This window comes from Choloepus didactylus, chromosome 21, assembly GCF_015220235.1.
Source record: "Choloepus didactylus isolate mChoDid1 chromosome 21, mChoDid1.pri, whole genome shotgun sequence".
NCBI classification, from domain to species: Eukaryota; Metazoa; Chordata; class Mammalia; order Pilosa; family Megalonychidae; genus Choloepus; species Choloepus didactylus.
Genome location: NC_051327.1, coordinates 15897787 through 15916109, shown reverse-complemented (window position 1 = coordinate 15916109; position 18323 = coordinate 15897787). Strand labels below are relative to the sequence as shown.

General features: G+C 35.7%; 1 protein-coding gene across 7 annotated transcripts in view; it reads left to right on the top strand.

Annotated features, from left to right (window-relative positions):
• Positions 1-18323, top strand: part of GTF2I (general transcription factor IIi) — a 100796-nt gene that overhangs the window by 13335 nt on the left and 69138 nt on the right. For 6 of the 7 annotated variants that reach the window (XM_037813517.1, XM_037813514.1, XM_037813516.1 and 3 more), the window contains exons 2-4: positions 9525-9628; positions 12982-13120; positions 15020-15154. In XM_037813517.1, coding sequence (XP_037669445.1) covers positions 9530-9628; positions 12982-13120; positions 15020-15154 — 373 coding nt within the window. In that variant the 5' untranslated portion in view covers positions 9525-9529. The remainder of the gene's footprint in view (positions 1-9524; positions 9629-12981; positions 13121-15019; positions 15155-18323) is intronic. The other variant, XM_037813518.1, reaches the window with a different exon arrangement.

Genomic DNA, 18323 nt, shown 5'->3' with positions numbered 1-18323 from the left:
TTTTCATATAGGTATTCCCTTTTTTTAAAAAAAAATTCTTGTTGAATAGTTACAGTATTGAATGAAGTTTCCTATCCTAAATGTACTGTCTGTATTCTTACATGAACAATATCCTAGTGGTAGGCATTTTAGCTGATTTTGAAGGGTTTTCTTCGTTTTTATTGATCTGCTTTCTGGGTTGAGCGATTATGGCACTCGTCCAAAAGATTGAGTTACAAAAGTTCCTTATTTGCAGTCTTGAAGTTTATTTCAGTATACTTAAAGGTGAAGGATAGACCTTATTTGCTTGTTACTAGTTAAAAAAAAAACCCACATGAAAGAAAACCTTAACAGTTTGAAGGAAGTAAAATAATGGGCTGATGGCTCCGATCAATTTAAATCCATTTCCTCCTAATTGAGAGTGGGTCCTGGGTCTTTAGGTGGTGGAGCCAGTATTTTGCTAGTTTAAACTGTTGTTTTAACTCATTCTTATGACTTTCTCATTGTTAAAGGAGATATGTTTGCCTGACAGTGCCTGTCAGCAGTGTTTTGTGACGTAAGTAATGTGTTCATCTAGTGATTGGTCTGTAAAATCCATTCATATTTATCTCTGCACCAAATCCCTTATTTTTATAGATTGTGACTAACGTTGATAATATGAAGTAGTCTTCAGTGTCCCCATGATCTTTGCATTATGTACAAAGAGGGTATTATATTTCTGCTGCTTCAGTGTGTTTATGATAAAAGTAGCAGTTCATTTACTGCCTCATAAAGATTGCCTAGTATTACTGTATACTGATTGCCTAATCACTGTATGAGTTATTTACCATGTATGTGTATGTGTGTTTAAAACCTGCCTTTCTGTTGTTATTACTGTGCATAAAAGAGGCAATTTGGAAGTTGAAGATAAGGGTTCTAGTCCCTTGTTATAAAATTAACTGTGTGACTTAAGCGAGATAGCTCTGGGTTGGGTCTGCTCATCTGTAATGTAAATAGAACAAGAATTTGAACAAAAATATTTGAACTTTCTTCTTGATCTAAGAGCATACGTTTGTAAGTTTGAAATAGGAAATGTTTGTTTAAAATAATAAAAGAATAGGAAAAAAGAAGTAGGACATGAATGTATTAAAAAATAAAGATCAGTGTTCCAGCTCCTTCCTCACTTAACCAGTCTAACCTGAAGCTTGATTTTTGTTCTAGCAAAAATATACTGAAAATTTAAATATTTTTACAGAACAACTTAATCATAAATATTCAGAACATCAGTTTTTGTTAGGATGATGATAGCGTATATGAACATTTTCAAGACTGTTCTTTGACTCACTGTAAAATGCTCCTTTTTCTTTGCTGTTCAGTATTGAAAAGCAGGGATGAATAAACTAAAAGTAGAGGGAGTATAGTCAGACATCGATAAGTTTATATGGAATTAATTATTGACTTATTTTGAGGTAGAACAGATCGGAATAGTAAGGACACAGATATACTTAATCTCTGAAACAGGTCTCCAACAAGAAATACAAGAAGGTTTTAGAAAATGGCTAGAATCTGTTTTCAGAGCAATAAAAGAAGGCATCACATCTATTAAATAGCAGACCAGAATAAAAGATAAAAATGATAACAGCAACAGGCCAATTAAATTCACCTTTGAAACTCATAAAGGACATTGAACCAGGCAAACAAAAGATGAAGTCACAGAACATTCAGGTTGGGAGAATTAAGGAAATTGAGAAAATGGGAAAGAAGATTTTTGCCATCATAGCCATGCTTTTTCATTCATTTTCTCTTGATAGCAGTGTCCCCTGCTTTTCCTTTTGAGGTTCTAGCTGGACTGTTAATCACAGTATATCCTTTGTAGTCTTTTCGTACTGCGACAGTAAGTGGGCTTGGGCTAGGCTCATGACCCAAACCCCCAGATCTTTTGTGCGAAAGGTAGTGGGAAGATACAGTCTCTTGCCTTCAGGATCACAGTTCAGGAACGTGGTAAATTTAAAGATGCATGTGGCTGCCATCTCTGTCTTAGGGAAGAAACTCATCTGCTCAAGGAGAAGTGAGGCCCACAGGAAGGGAGCACAAGCTTTGTGTTCCTGAATGTGGCTGCTGTGGGCGGGGTTAGTGCATCCTCTAGATTTATCAACTGAAGGAGGCAACACAGTTTCTCTTTTTCACTAGAGTTGGTTTGATTTGGATATTTGTAACCCTGCAATCTAGGATAGTTCTGGCTAATTCATAAATTGTTTTGAATAAAGAATGCGTAAGGTGTGGGTCCCAGTGTCAGTGGGGCTAGTTGTTCCTACTGAAAACAACAAAGAATGTTTTGAAATTAGAAACAAAACTCGGATAAAAACACCAAAAAAATTGTTAAGATAGTAAGGAAATTTTGGAGGGCTATTATGAAAAGGAAAATGGGAATTCAGTGAGATAACAGAAGTAGGAATCACTTTTGCCTGAGACTACTTGAACTTGAGTTTTGAAAGCCTTTTGGAGTGAGAGGCTCAGAAATCCAAAGCCAGAGCCTATGCAAAATTTGAGGGTTAAATAGGAGATTCCCTCAATAAGCTGAAATCCCAAATGGGATAAGCCAGTTTATATACCTGTTCTGGCTTGCTAATGCTGCCAGAATGCAAAATACCAGAAATGGATTGGCTTTTATAAAAGGGGGTTTATTTGGTTACAAAGTTACAGTCTTAAGGCCATAAAAGTGTCAGAGCTATGGCATCAGCAAGTATACCTTCACCAAAGGAAGGCCTGTGGCGTCCAGAAAACCTCTGTTAGCTGGGAAGGCATGTGGCTGGCATCTGCTCCGGAGTTCTGGCTTAAAAATGGCTTTCTCCCAGGACGTTCCTCTCTAGGCTGCAGCTGCTCTTCAAAATGTTGCTCTCAGTTGCTCTGAGGTTCTTCTGTCTGTGAATTCCTTTATAGGACTCTAGTGATCCAAGTAACACCCATCCTGAGTGGGCAGGGTAACACCTACATGAAAATTATCCGATCAAACATTTCACTCACAGTTGATTAAGTCACATCTCCATGGAAACACTCAATGAAAGGATTCCTATCTAATCAACACTAATATGTCTGCCTCCACCAGACTGCATCAAAGATAATGGTGCTTTGGGGGCCATAATATATCCAAATTGGCGCAATCCCTGTTTGTGATCTCAGTTAATGGAACCTCAGGCTTTGAATTTAGGGTGATTCTGACACTTGGAGGAAGCTGCTTTCATCCTATGCCTCGGATTATTTTTACAAATACCTTTTTTTTAAAAAATTTAAAATGACCACACAAAGATAATCAGACATAAGGGAACAAAAGCCATGGGTATCAGCAAGCGAGACACCATACACAACAGAAATATACCTACAAAGACTTGAGATTTTAGAAATTATCAAGAGACTGTAAAACAGCTACTCTTATTATTGATGTTTAAAGTAGATAAGCTTGCAACATTTTAGAAATAGGAAACCATACAATGTGACACAGCATCAAATAGAATTTATAGAAATGAAAACTATGAGGGGAAAAATAGTTGAAAACCTGATGGGTGGTTTTAACAACAGTAAGCACAGGTGACAAAAGAATTAGTGAAATGGAAGCCAAATCAGAAGAAATTATCCATAGTTCAGTAGAGAGGGAAAAGAATGGAAAATGAAGAGAGTAAGAGATTTAAGGGATAAAGTGAGGACTAACATGCATTTAATCTGAGTCTCAGAAGAATAGGAGACAGAAGATAGGGCAGAGGCAGTATCTGGAGAGATAATAGTTGAGGATTTTCCTCAACTGATGAAGGATTCCTTTCCATAGTCTAGAAACCCAGTGAATGACAAGCGTGAGGAATAAAAGAAATCCACACCTAGACATGTAGTTACACTGTAGAAAACCAAAGAACATCTTAAAAACAGCAGAGGTGGCAGAGAGGTTAACCTTCAGGAGGCTATAGATGGCTTCTCAACAGCAACAATAGAAGCCAAAGTAAATAATTGACATCTAGGTTGATTTCTAATCGAGTGAAAATGACGAATTTAACCACAAATGCGTGGTTAAATGAAATTTGTTTTAAATAAAAATGTTGAGTTTAAAAAAAGAAATTCAAAATATATATACACAAAAACCAATTTGAGGAGCTACATTTCTCATAATAATTGCCAGAATTAAAGAACGAACTGGGATTGGAAAGTATTGACAGTTTATGTAGATATGTAGAGTTAATCATCAGATAACAGGTTAGAAATGGGCATAAGTAGGGGATGAGTCACCCATGAAGAAATAGAAATAATAAAACTATGAAAAGTGTTTTAGTAAGCACAGAAATTCAACTATTTTAGTGATAATGAAGTATTCATAGTAATTAGGTTGTAGCTCCAACTTTTGGTCAGATTGATGAATTTTGTATATTTAAGCATTTTTGGTAGCAGTGTAAAATTTTTGGCATTATGTATCAAAAGCTATAAAGATGGTTATGCTATTTATCTTTGTTTATTTCAGTATTAAGAGTTTTAAAATATGGGAATAAGAAATCTGTGATGTGTTAAAAGAAATTGTATGATACCATTTTGATGGACTATTGGGCAGGTATTTACATGGTACTTGTTTATAAGAATATGTAATGTAGCTAGTTGATCATCGAGGCAAGAATGGGTTAGGTAGGCTCTTTGGAATTTTTTGTTAATTTATCCTAAGAATCTGCATCCCTGGTGTCACATGCTTTTTTTAAAAAAACGTAAACATAACATTTCCCATTTTAACTACTTTGAAGTATACAATTGAATGCTGTTACTTATATTTACAATGTTGTACTACCACCAACCTCATCCATTACTAAAACTTTTCCATCACCCCACTGAAACTCTACCGGTTAAGCAATGACTCCCCATTTTCCACCCCTGCCCCTGGTACCTGTCTATGTCTATGTATTTGTATATTTTCGTTTTTCTCATATAAGTGAAATCATACAGTATTTGTCCTTTTGTGTGGCTCATTTCACTCAGCATGTTTTCAAGGTTCACCCATGTTGTAGCATGCATCAGAATTTCATTACTGTTTGCATTAGAGAACTTGTAGGTTTACAGAAAAATCATGTGAAAGCAGAGAGTTCTCATATACCACTACCTGCCCCCCCTGCTAGTTTTCCCTATTATTAACGCTTTGCATTGGTGTGGTACTTTGTTACAATTGATGAAACTATTATTATAGTTACATTATTAATTATAGTCCATAGTTTTCATGAGGGTTCACTGTTTTGTACAGTTCTATGGTTCTTAAAAAATTTTTAGTCTAGTAACATATCCAACGTAAAATTTCCCCTTTTAACTGCATTCATATATACAATTCACTGTTATTAATTCCATTCACGTTGTTGTGCTGCCATCACCATCATTCATTACCAAAAAAAGAACTTCATTACTTTTTAGGGCTGAATAGTATTCCATTGTATGGACATACCACATTTTGTTTATCCATTTGTCCATTGATGGATACTTGGGTTGCTTCTGTCTTCTTACATGCTTTTTAATCTTCATGTGTCGTGACTACTCCAGGGCCTACTGTCTGTCTTGTATTTCTTTTCATAGTGAATCTATGTAGCGCCTCTGTTCTGTAGGAAAAATATTGCACTAGTAATAAAGTAACAGATTCTTGGAGATTGGCAGTGGCGTCATTAGAATTTAAATAAGCTTATATAACTTAGTTTAATCACTATAGATTTTTTTGTCTAGTAGAATTTTTTCATGATAATGAAAATGTTCTATATCTTTGATCTCCAGGGTAGTAGCTACATGTGGCTGTTGAGCCCTTGAAATGTGGATAGTACTACTGAGGAACTGAATTTTAAATTTTATTAAATTTAAATTTTAATAGCTGCATGTGGTTAGTGGCTACTATAATGGGTAGCACATCTCTACAGGGGTTCTTTGAGTACTGGTTTTCTGCCTTGGATGATTGCCTTCTCCTGAAAGAGCAGTCGCCTCCTTTTCTCCCGTAACACCCTCGTTTTAAAGGCAGCACTAGAGAGGCACATGGGAGAGCCAAGTGCATTGTTACAAATCCAGAAACCTGGAAGTCATTTTCTTGTCTAACATTGGATTCCCCGTATGAATTGTCCCAGTTCAATTTTTTTTTCTTCTGTATTTAAAGAGATTCACAGAGATCATTCTTTGTTAATGTCTTATGCAGTGTATGATCATTTTGGTCATTTTCCTTTTTGTTCCAAAGAACTCATACTGATGAAGTTCAGATGTACAACCTGCCAATTTTATTCCGTACGAGTTCAGAGCTAAATATTCCATTTTGGTTGCTTTACATTTTTGGTTTCATGGCCTCTTTTATTAGGAGACCTCTTGAGTTTTGACATGGTATCATGGTGTATGACATCATATTTTTGTGATTTTTTTTTTTAATTTCAAAACCCCATCTTTAAAAAAAATTATTTATGAATTTTTTATTAGAGAAGTTGTGGGTTTACAGAACAATCATGTATAAAATACAGGATTCCCATCCGCCACCCCACCACCAACACTTGCATTGGTGTGGAAAATTTGTTACAATTGATAATACATTTTTGTGATTCTATTTTTTTAACAGTAGTTACATTTGTTACAATTGATGAAAAGTTATTAAAGTAGTACTATTAACTAGTGTCCATAGTTTACATAGGGGTATTTTTCCTCCATATTCCCAACTTACTATTTTTCTTTCATGCATGTCTTTATATTATTACTCATCTAACCATACACTGGATAAAGGGGTTATCAGTCCCAAGGTTTTTACAATCACACAGTCACAAGATAAAAGCTATATAGTTATACAGTCATTATCAAAGATCAAGGCTACTGGATTACAGTTCAACATTTTCAGTTATTTCCTTTTGGCTACTCTAATACACTAGAAACTAAAAAGAAATATCTATATAAGGAGTCAGTAGTCATAATCATTTGTTAAATCCTAACTTCTCCGTTACAACTCCTCCCTCTCATTTGATCATTCTGTCAATCTTTAGGTTTATTTGGACAATCTTCAGGGATATCTGCACAATGACTGTTCTAACTTCTTTGTGCTGAAAAGGGGCGTTGACATAATGGGGTAGACAAATGAAACTGGTTGATGTTCTTGGAGAGACTGTCAAAACTCCATCTTTTAAATTTATATTTTTATTTATTTTTCATTTTACTCCTTCTCCCCTTATTTCTAGTCATCGCTTATAGATGCTATCATACAGTTTGTCCTTATGTGTCTTGCTTGTTTCGCTGGGTATGTTTTCAAGGTTCTTCCATTTTAGTAATTTTTGTTGTTCATTTCTAGTCACACACACGTTTTTTAAAGTGTGCCTGAAAAAGACTATACGTGGATCCTGCTAAAGTAGCTTATGGAGCGTCTTCTTTTTTGAGGCTTCATGTATACTTCATGTTGCTTTTCTGCTCTTCCTCTTTCCTAGCCCCTGCTCTGCCTGCCATAAACCAGTTGAGAAAGCAGAGGCAGGCTTCTCCACCTGCAGTGTCCTCACATAGAAAGTAAATATGAGGTCTCCCGCACAGGGTTTTGAGGGTATTAAACCAGACAATCAGAAGAGCACTGACTTGGTACATATATTAAAAATAATAATTTTTTTCTGCCTAATCCTATTTGTCACTTTACATTGAGGGAATTCATAAAAGATTAGAGGTGAAAGGAACCTTCAAAATAAAGTTCCATTTACAGAGGAGGAGCCTGAGCACATAGAGCCCACTGAGGTCATGTGGCTGGTCAGCGGCCTGGTGAACCCACAACCTGGCTCTCTGGCTTTGGTTCCACGCATGGAGTAAGCATCATGTCTCAGGCTGCAGGAGCTGGCAGCTCTTTTTGGGAAGGGAGAAGAGGTTAGAAACATATACGTATATGTAAATATGTTCTCTATACCTCTATACATTGAGCAGGGAATGCTCAGTATTTTTGGCTGGAGACTATCCAGGGAAATAACCTCTTTGGAGGGCAAAGAACAGTTCAGTGCAACTCTGGTAGAGAGTCCACATGCACCCACCCATTTCCAGAGAGCCCAAAGCCCCAAACAAAATGCACCCTTCCCCATCAAGCCTGACTGGAGTTGGTCCTCCCCAGGGTTGTTTCCATCACAAAGTGCTGAAGTTCCCCCTGAAAAGTTCTGACAGTGACCTCTGACCATCCACGGTATACCCATGGGCTGTTGGTGTGGTCTTTTCCCTTTTCTTATCACACATTGAGTGTGAATGACATCACAACAGCATGACTACTTAGGGTGAGACATGAAAGCAGCAATCAGCAGAAAATTGTCCTCGTTTGTTTTCCAGCTCTAGTGGTGGCTGCATGTCCTTGAGAAGTCATTGTATTTGTAAAATGAGAACACATCTACTTTTTTCTTCACTGGGGAATCAGGAGAAAAGTGAGATTATGAAAAAACAAGAGCTTTCAGAAATAATGGCTGAGTATAATCTTAAGTGATCATTCTGGTTATCAGAAAATAATACGCCTTTGCTATTCACTTTGACTATGCAACAGTTTAATATAAATTTACTTAGACTTATTATGTAAAAGAAAAGAGTAGAACTAGGCTGTTAGGGAAATAGGTCATCCTCTTTAATAACAGGGAAAATATTTACATAAATATTTAGTCAAAACAATTTGCATGCTCACAGCTCCACACTGGCTTGCTTGTCCATGTTCTGGAATAGTGCAGCTTTAGTTAAGGGGATACCGAAGTGTCTTTAGTAAATTAATTTATATACATAGATACGTTGTTAGAATTCCCATTTGTCCTTAATTTTTTAGTTATCCTTTCATATTAAGCTACTCTCTGTCTAACAAGTAGAATTAATCTAACTAAATTGAGTGGGATAATTTTTTAAACAGGTATCTATTTTGCATTCTATTTATGGGAAAAGAACTTTTTTTTTAGTATTTGATGACTTTTTAAAAATTTGCTTTAGATTTTTGCTTATTACAATGTTTTTATGTGGTATATTTTCATAGTGCCTCAAATTCAGCCGAGGCTCCTTGCTGATACCAAAGTATTGGAAAATGTTTTCTAAAGAGAATAAAATGCAGTATTATAAAGGAATCTTAGATGTTATTTGATGCCCTGCAAGCTGTTTCCTTCTTGGAAAGAAAGAACAGGAGACATTTCTGTTTGCCCTGCCTCCATCTTCCTTTCCCTCTCATCTCTCTGTCTTGTGCCTGGGAGAAAGGGGACTTTGCATCGGTTTCCTGTGTTAAGGTACGCTAGAGCATCATCGGACTGTGAAGTGCATCACCTTTTCTTCCTCTCACTTAGGAGAAATTTGATCTGGTTCTAGATGTGCATTTGGATTTATTTTGGGGGATGATGCTGACCTAATTTCATGGAAATAACACTAGATGGAAAGTTAGGGGACACATCTTTGAGACCTTAGAGGGTAGGAGTCTTGGACAATTAAAATGCTTGATTTCTGAGCTTTATTTTTGCTCTTATGTGAGGAAACTACATTAGGGACTGTTACAGCTCCAGACTTGTTTGTAGAGGAATACTGTGGATTTCTACCATTCACTTATTACTTGTCTTGCATAGGGACCATGGCCCAAGTAGCAATGTCTACCCTGCCTGTTGAAGATGAGGAGTCTTCGGAGAGCAGGATGGTGGTGACGTTCCTCATGTCTGCTCTTGAGTCAATGGTGAGACAGCCTTACAATTATATAAAATGTTCCTTCCACAGTTAGATAGGACTGGGCTTGTGGATAAAATATAATTTTGTTTGTTTTGCAGTTTTAATAATTATTATTTTTTGTCTTGGAAAATACATAGATGTAAGTCAATCATATTTGATTACTGTGTTTTAGAATGTTCTTATCTACATGATTAAGTATTTACATTTAATTTCAAATTTTTATTTACCAATATCTTAGCCGGTTACTCGTTTTGCGAGTGTTAACTTTGAATTTGCCTGTAATATTTTAAGTTTACTGAGAATAGTATGAGCTTGTACATTATAATATGGTACCGGTGTTTTTTTGTTTTGATTAAATACATTTTTTTATTGTGAAACTTAACATATGTGCATAATAGTAATAACTTTCCAAAGTACGATTTAGCGCATGGTTAGAGAGCAAATTTTAAAGAATATTGTGGGTTACAGTTCCACAATTTCAGTTATTTCCCTATTGTGAAATATAACATATATACAGAAAGGTGATAGCTTTCAAAGTACAATTTAACAAGTATCTGTGTAAGGAAAATTACAGAATTTTGGGTCATAAGTCATATTTACTATTTTATATCTATTTTCTATTTTACTCTGCTTTTTAAGAATGCATTCACAATTGTCCTTTCTCTGCCACCTTTTACTAAATTATGTAACATTAGCTCTATGTTTTAAAAAAATTGCCGTATACATACTTAAAGTTCTCTTGCTGTAGTTTCACATCTCTGTTTTACTATGATGATAGTGATAAATTTGGTTATGCCATTTTTCTGGACCTAGAAATAGAAATGGTATTTGAGCTCAGATTTTAAAAGTATCAGGCTTAGGTATTTTCTGGCATGTTAAAATGAAATATTCTAACAGGAGAGGAGGGTGTGTGCTTCCCCTGTCTTAAGTGCTTGGCCAGCATTAGATAGCAGTTTAACCTCACAGGTCTCAGTGTGACAGAATAGTTAGCAAGATTCTTTTTTGCTCTCCCTATTTTTTATTCTGTTTTAAGAACTTTTAAAAATTATCTCATGAAAGAAATTTTTAAATAGTTATCTTCTGGATGTCACTTATTTCTACCTTGTAACCAGAAAACCAGCAAAAATTTGTGACTGTTATTTAATATTTAGGGATAAATACTACTCTGTTGGAATTATAATTTTCTTGAATCATCTTTTTAAAGGATATCACAGTGTCTCATAAGACTTGGGTCCGTCTGTTCTTCCGAATGTCTCTATTGCTTTCTCTTCTCATCTTTGGCAAAGTCATTTCATTATTCTCAGCCTTTATTTCCTCTTAATGAGCAAGAATAAGAGTATCTCTTATGTTCCTAGTTACATATTGCGAAGTTTAATTACAGCTCTGTAAAGTACTGAGTTCTTGACTGACTTGTCAGAGTGCTAAAGGAACCAAGGGCAGCTTCATCCTTTCCTTGGCCTCTAGAGTTCTTTGAGCAAATCCTTGGACAGTATATGAATCTTGCCTTTCTGTTTCACGAATACTGCCTTTGGTGACACGGTTGTCCAATTAAGAGTATGTATAGTGCAGCAAGAACGCAGCCTCATTTATCATAAAGTAAGTAAATAATAGTTCCTTACATGGGAGCAGCCACAGGACATATCAAATGAGTGTCAGGTCATAAAGTAGTAGTATGCCACTCATCTTCATGCTGGCTAATCTCTAGGTCAGAAGTTCTCTAATGTGACTTTATTGTAGTTCAGAAGATTTTTCATGATCTTTACTGTAAAATTATTTAAGATGACTTTTTTTTTTTCGTTTCATTTTTTTTTATTAGATTCAGTTTTATTGAAATACATTCACACACCATACAATCATCCATGATATACAATCCATTGTCCACAGTATGATAACATAGTTATGCGTTCATCACCACAGTTTAAGATGACTTTCTTAAGTAGCATTATCCAAAAATAATTTCCATTTAAGAGTGGTTATTGTACAAATTAAAACCAGAGGAAAGCTGTACATTTTAACAAATGATACTGAGAAAATAGACTATTTGGCCAAAAAAAAAAAAAAAAAATTCAGTGTGTAGCCAGCCTTAATTAACTCATGTGCCAAGTTAAATTTTAGATAAAAATAGTTAAATTACTAAGACAAATTTTAAAAAAAGGAACAAAATATGATTATGAGTCTAATTCTGTAAATAGCTTTTCTGTGCTTAGTCAGTGGAGTGCTTTTATGGATCAATAGGACAGAACAGTAGAAAAACGGACAAAGGATATGATAATTTACAGACAATAATTACTGTATAATATACTTTAATTTTAATACCAGCCACTGGGATATTAATTATGATACTAGGAGACCTGTTAAAAAAAGATATATATAATAACGTTTGCTAGGATGTTGTGAATTAGTTCTAAATACAGTGCAGATGGGAGTATCAGTTCATAGAACCTTTGTAGAAAGCAGTTTGCAATAGTTTTTAAGAACCGTGAACGAAATTGCATTTTTAAACTGTTGTTTCATGTCTCTGACTCTCTTCTGAGAAAGTAATTTGAGATGCCCATAAATATTTTGTTCTCAGATTATCATTACAATGCTACTTTTAGGAGGAATAATTGTGATTGCCAACATTTTCGATAATGTTAGCTCCAGGTGAATTATTACACATCCATAAAATGGGATATTACATACTTGGTGTACTTTTTAAAGATTATTTAATCTCATTGGATTATACTTAGTGAACTTGGAGTAAGTAGTGTACTCACCTAAATGTGATGCCACTTCTCTGTGCATGTGGGAATACTTCAGGAGGTGGAAGTACATAGTGGATGCTGTGGTGTAGGTCTCAGATTTCCCTTTCAGGGCTCGTGCACTCTTTCCACGTTGCCCAGGGTCAGACTCCTTCCCTGGGGAGGGCCGTCTCAGCTCTGGAGCTCTTCTGATGGGCTCCATTAGAGTTCAGCTTGCCCTCGGCTTGATTCTGCTTCCCCCATACCTCACAGGTCTTGTTCCTGAGAGTGCTCCCCAGTAAGCCTGCGAGCAAATCTTGTTATCTGTTTTTTTTTTGTGGGGGGGGGGGGTGGAATCTGACCTACAACAGATTTTGAGAGATTTCTGCCTTTTTTCCTTATATTCTGTAATTTCTTCTCTTTAAAATCAGGGCTAAAAACTATTCAGAAAGAGGAATACCCTCAAAAACATAAGGGCTCTGTTCTATGTATGATAACTCAAACAAGGCTGGAAATTAGGAACTTTACTTGGATGGATTCTGTATTTAGACAAGTTGAGTGTTAAGTTTATTATTCATCCAGCAGAAGTGATGCTTTTAAACAGCTGTCTGTAAAATGATGTTTTCTATTTGTATTTCAGTGTAAAGAACTGGCTAAGTCCAAAGCAGAAGTGGCCTGCATTGCAGTGTATGAAACAGACGTGTTTGTTGTTGGAACCGAGAGAGGACGTGCTTTTGTCAATACACGGAAGGATTTTCAGAAAGATTTTGTAAAATACTGTAAGCATTGTATTTTATAAATATTAAACTAAATATTTATGGGTAAGAGATGTCATATTTTCTTCTAAGGCAAAATGAGATTTGTACTAGAAAAGAATGCTCCAAGTGAACTACTAAATGGTAATAGATAGGGGTAAATACTGGAGCATTTAAGAAAAATGGTAGATGTCTGTTATACTGTGCCCCTTGCTTGGCATTACCAATTGGGTCAGAACACATTAGAGAGGAGGTAGAGAAATTTAGAATTGATTAAAAGTTCTTATTCAGATATCTTGGTATTTAATGTGCTGAAAATAAATCTTCTCTGGAAATAAGTTTGTTCAAGCATCATGCACAGTTAAATGGGTCTTCCCAACTCCCTTCATGAAATAGAATTATTAGTCTTCTACAGATATTGTGATCCTCCAGTTGGGAGCATTGGTGAGCTTTTTTGACCTTGGAACAAATGCAGTAGAGAAATTTGCTGTAGGTTGTTAAATACCTGTAGTATTTGAATCTGTTTAACCTAACATGTCTGTGGGTTTTATACTAAATATCATCTTAATAAAATAGCATTTTTGAATAAGGAAAGGGAAGAAATGGCTGGGGGTGTCTTAGGGCATAATATATATGTCTCTAAGAGCTAACAAATAACGTAGATCCAGTTTATGATAAATGGAGCAGATCATGAAAAGATTACAGATAATTATATGAATTCATTACTTTCAATTCCTAATTGAATTCTTAATCCTTCCTCCCCTCCTCCTATCCTTTTTAAGCTTCATGGTAACAATCTATTTTAAAACTTTTATCAATATTTCTTATAATTTTGAGAAATTTTGAGGCCTTGATTATGTTTGTGTATTCAAGTTTATACTCATAATGTTTAGTTTATATGAATTATCAGCTGCCATCTGTCCCTTGAATACTCTAATCCCACTGGCAGCTGTGTTTACCTTCCCCTTCCCTGTGCTGTCTTGCTGTGTGGTTCTCGGTGGTTAGAATTAAGCATTAGGGGATTGTCCACATTTGCAAGTTGGGGTCCCTGCCTGTTGGTATTCATGCTGTCTTTTCCTTACCAGTAATTTGATGTTGTGGGTAAGAATCTTTGGATATAATTCTTCGATCTATTATTTGTTTGCTATACATCATTTTATAGATAAAGAACAATAGTGATCTCCTGAAACCTAATCAGTGGGCTTATGCGTCAGTTGTAGGAATTCTCGGGAAAAATTATACTCCCTTTTCAGGGGTTTAGAAGAACTCTGTCCGATAGAAATACAATATGAGTCACATCTGATATAACTTTTCTAGTTGTGACACTGAAGAAAAGTAAACAGTTATGATTGATTTTAGTAATGTTTAAAACCTGATATATAAAAAAATCATTTCAATATATAATCAGCATAAAAAGTTTTAATGATATTTGCATACTTTTTTTCTCACTGAGTCTTCAAAACCCAGTGTGTCCACTGTGTATTGTACACTGATGACACATCTTAATTTGGACTGGCCGTATTTCAAATGCTCAGTAACCACATGTGTCTCATGGCAATGTGTTGGACTGTGTAAGCCTAGATTGTTTTTTTGTGGTGACAGTCATCCTCATTTAAATTTATAACTGATGAATTATTCTTAAGGTGTCTTTTTTTTTAAACTTAAAGCTACTAGTTGTTAATTTGTACTTTATGGTATTTTTAGTTTATAGCTATATGTATGTCAGAGGTGTTCACCATTTCCTTTTACTTCCATTTAGTTCATTTCTGCCTTTTAGATTTTTATCAAAAAATCTTTCCCCCATTTATCCTTCCTATTTTTATAACAAATAATATATATTAAAGTACAGAAAAAATATTTGTACTAAATGCTAAATATTAAGATATTGCATATGGGCCTTTTATATTATTAATGATTTTTCAGGTGTTGAAGAAGAAGAAAAGGCTGCAGAGATGCATAAAATGAAGTCTACCACCCAGACAAATCGGATGAGTGTAGATGCTGTGGAAATTGAAACACTGAGAAAAACAGTTGAAGACTATTTCTGCTTCTGCTATGGTAATGTTAAACATTTTAATTATTTAAAAGATACGTTATATAGTTGAATTCTCTAAAGGGTAGATTACATAATTGATTTAAATAGTCATAGAACACATTTTCACAAGTTGAATGGATTAATTCCTAAATATTGGGTTAACATTGGGATAAACCTTGTTTTCCATTTCCCTTTTAGTGGCACCCAGAAGCAAAAACAGCAATTAGAACTGTTTTTTGTTTTTTTTTTTTCAGTTTTGAAAACAGCCTTATTGAGATGTAATTCACATACCATACAATTCACCCACTTAAAATATACAATTCAATGATTGTTAGTGTATTTACAGAGTTGTGCAACCATTACTGCGATATAATTTTTTTTAATTAAATTCAGTTTTATTGAGATACATTCACACAACGTACAGTCATCCATGGTATACAATCCACTGTCCACAGTATGATAACATAGTTATGCGTTCATCACCACAATCTATCTCTGAACATTTTCCTTACATCAGAAAGAACCAGAACAAGAATAAAAAATAAAAGTGAAAAAAGAACACCCAGATCATCTCCCCATCCCACCCCATTTGTCCTTTAGTTTTTATCCCCATTTTTCTACTCATCCATACACTAGATAAAGGGGGTGTGATCCACAAGGTCTTCACAATCACACTGTCACCCCTTGTAATCTACATTATTATATAATTGTCTTCAGGAATCCAGACTGCTGGGTTGGAGTTTGGTAGTTTCAGGTATTTACTTCTAGCTATTCCAATACATTAAAGCCTAAGAGGTGTTATCTATATAGTGCATAAGAATGTCCACCAGAGTGACCTCTCGACTCCATTTGAAATCTCTCAGCCACTGAAACTATTTTGTCTCATTTTGCATCTCCCTTTTGGTCAAGAAGATACTCTCAGTCCCACTATGCCGGGTCCACATTCATCCCCGGGAGTCATATTCTGCATTGCCAGGGAGATTTACAACCCTGGGAGTCAGGTCCCACGTAGAGGGGAGAGCAGCGAGTTCACCTGTCGAGATGGCTCAGTTAGAGAGAGAGAGGGCCACATCTGAGCAACAAAGAGGTACTCAGGGGGAGACTCTTAGGCACCATTACATGCAAGTTTAGACTCTCCTTTGTGGTAATGAGCTTCATAAGGGCAAGTCCCGTGCTTGAGGGCTCAGCACATCAAACCGCCAGTCCCAATGTTTGTGATAACATCAACACCAGTCCAGGTGAGGATGTCCAGCACATCCGCACCTTCCCCCAGATCCTCGGGGCTGGGGAGGGGGAGGCTGTAAATATATTTTTTATTATCTGCCCAGATTACTCTGGGATGTGTCACTATTTCACTCCAGCCTATACTAACCTACCGTATCTCACTTCCTATTCAAAGTTCCATGCAATTGTGGTGTTTGAACAAATCGATTGTAGAGTTGTACCGTTCAGAAAATTTAGATCCTGTACCAAATAGATATCTATTCCCTTGGTCTCATATGGAAGTTGAAGTTTTAAAACACAATCAAGAACTGTTTATTTTTTAATGCAATCTTATCGTGACATCTTCACACACACTACAGTCCATCCAAAGTATACCATCGGTGGCTCACGGTGTCATCACATAGTTGTACATTCATCACCACAATCAATTTTAGAGCATTTTCATTACTCCCCCCCCACTCCAAATAAAAAGAAAACCCAAAACATCCCATACCTCTGACCCCCACCCCACCCCCACCATTACTGACCCCTAGTATTGGTGTCGTACATTTGTTACTGTTGATGAAAGAGTATTAAGATACTACTATTAAGTGAAGTCCATAGTTTGCAATAGGTACATTTTTTCTCATATACCACTACCATTAACTCCTTGTAAGTGTTGAACGTTTGTTGCAGTTCATGAAAGAACTTTTTTGTATTTGTGCTGTTAATCACAGACATTGTCCACCAGAAGATACACTGTGTTATACATTCCCATATTTTCAGCCGGAGCTTTCTTTCTGGTGACATACATGATTCTATACTACCCCTTTCAACCACATTCACTTACAATTCAGCACTATTAGTTATGCTCACAATAACCTGCTACCATCACCTCTATCCATTTCTAAACGTTTTAAGTTCACCCTAGATAAACATTCTGCACAAATTAAGCTCCCCATTCTCTAGCCTTATTCTATCCCCTGGTAACCTATATTCTAGATTTTATGTTTATGAGTTTACATATTATAATTAGTTCATATTAGTGAGATCATGAAATAGTGAGATTCATAAAATATTTGTCCTTTTGTGCCTGATTTATTCCACTCAAACATAATGTCCTCAAGGTTCATCCATGTTGTCACGTACTTCAGAACTTCATTCTTTCTTACTGCTGAATAATATTCCAGCATATGTATATATCACCTTTTCTTTATTCATTTATTGGTTGATGGACACATGGGTTGTTCCATCTTTTTGCAATTGTGACTAATGCCACTATGAACATCGGTGTGCAAATGTCTATTTGTATCTCTGCTTTCAAATCTTCTGGTATATACCAAGTAGTGGGATTGCCAGATCATATGGCAGCTCTATAGTTAGCTTCCTGAAGAACAACCAAACCATCTTCCACAGTGGCTGTACCATTTTACATTCCTACCTGCAGTGAAGAAGTGTTCCTATTTCTCCACATCCTCTCCAACACTTGTAGTTTTCTGTTTGTTTAGTAGTGGCTATTCTGGTGGGTGTGAAATGATGTCTCATTGTGGTTTTGATTTGCATTTCCCTAATAGCTATTAAAGTCAGCATCTTTTCATGTGCATTTTAGCCATTTGTATTTCCTCTTTGGAAAAAAGCCTGTTCAAATCTTTTGCCCAGTTTTTAGTTGGGGTTTTTTTTTTTTTTTTATTGTTGAGTTGTAAGATTTCTTTATGTATTCTGGATATCAAATCTTGATCAGATATGTGGTTTCCAAATATTTTCTTCCATTGAGTCGGCTGCCTTTTCACCCTTTGACAAAGTTCTTTGAAGCACAGAAATACTCAATTTTGAGGGGGTCGTATTTATGTATTTTTTCTTTAGTCACTTGTGCTTTGGATGTAAAGTCCTAAACTACCGCCTCTCAGTAGATCTTCTAGGAGTTTAATGGCACATGCGCTTATATTTAGGTCTTTGATCTATTTGGAGTTAATTTTTGTATATGGTATG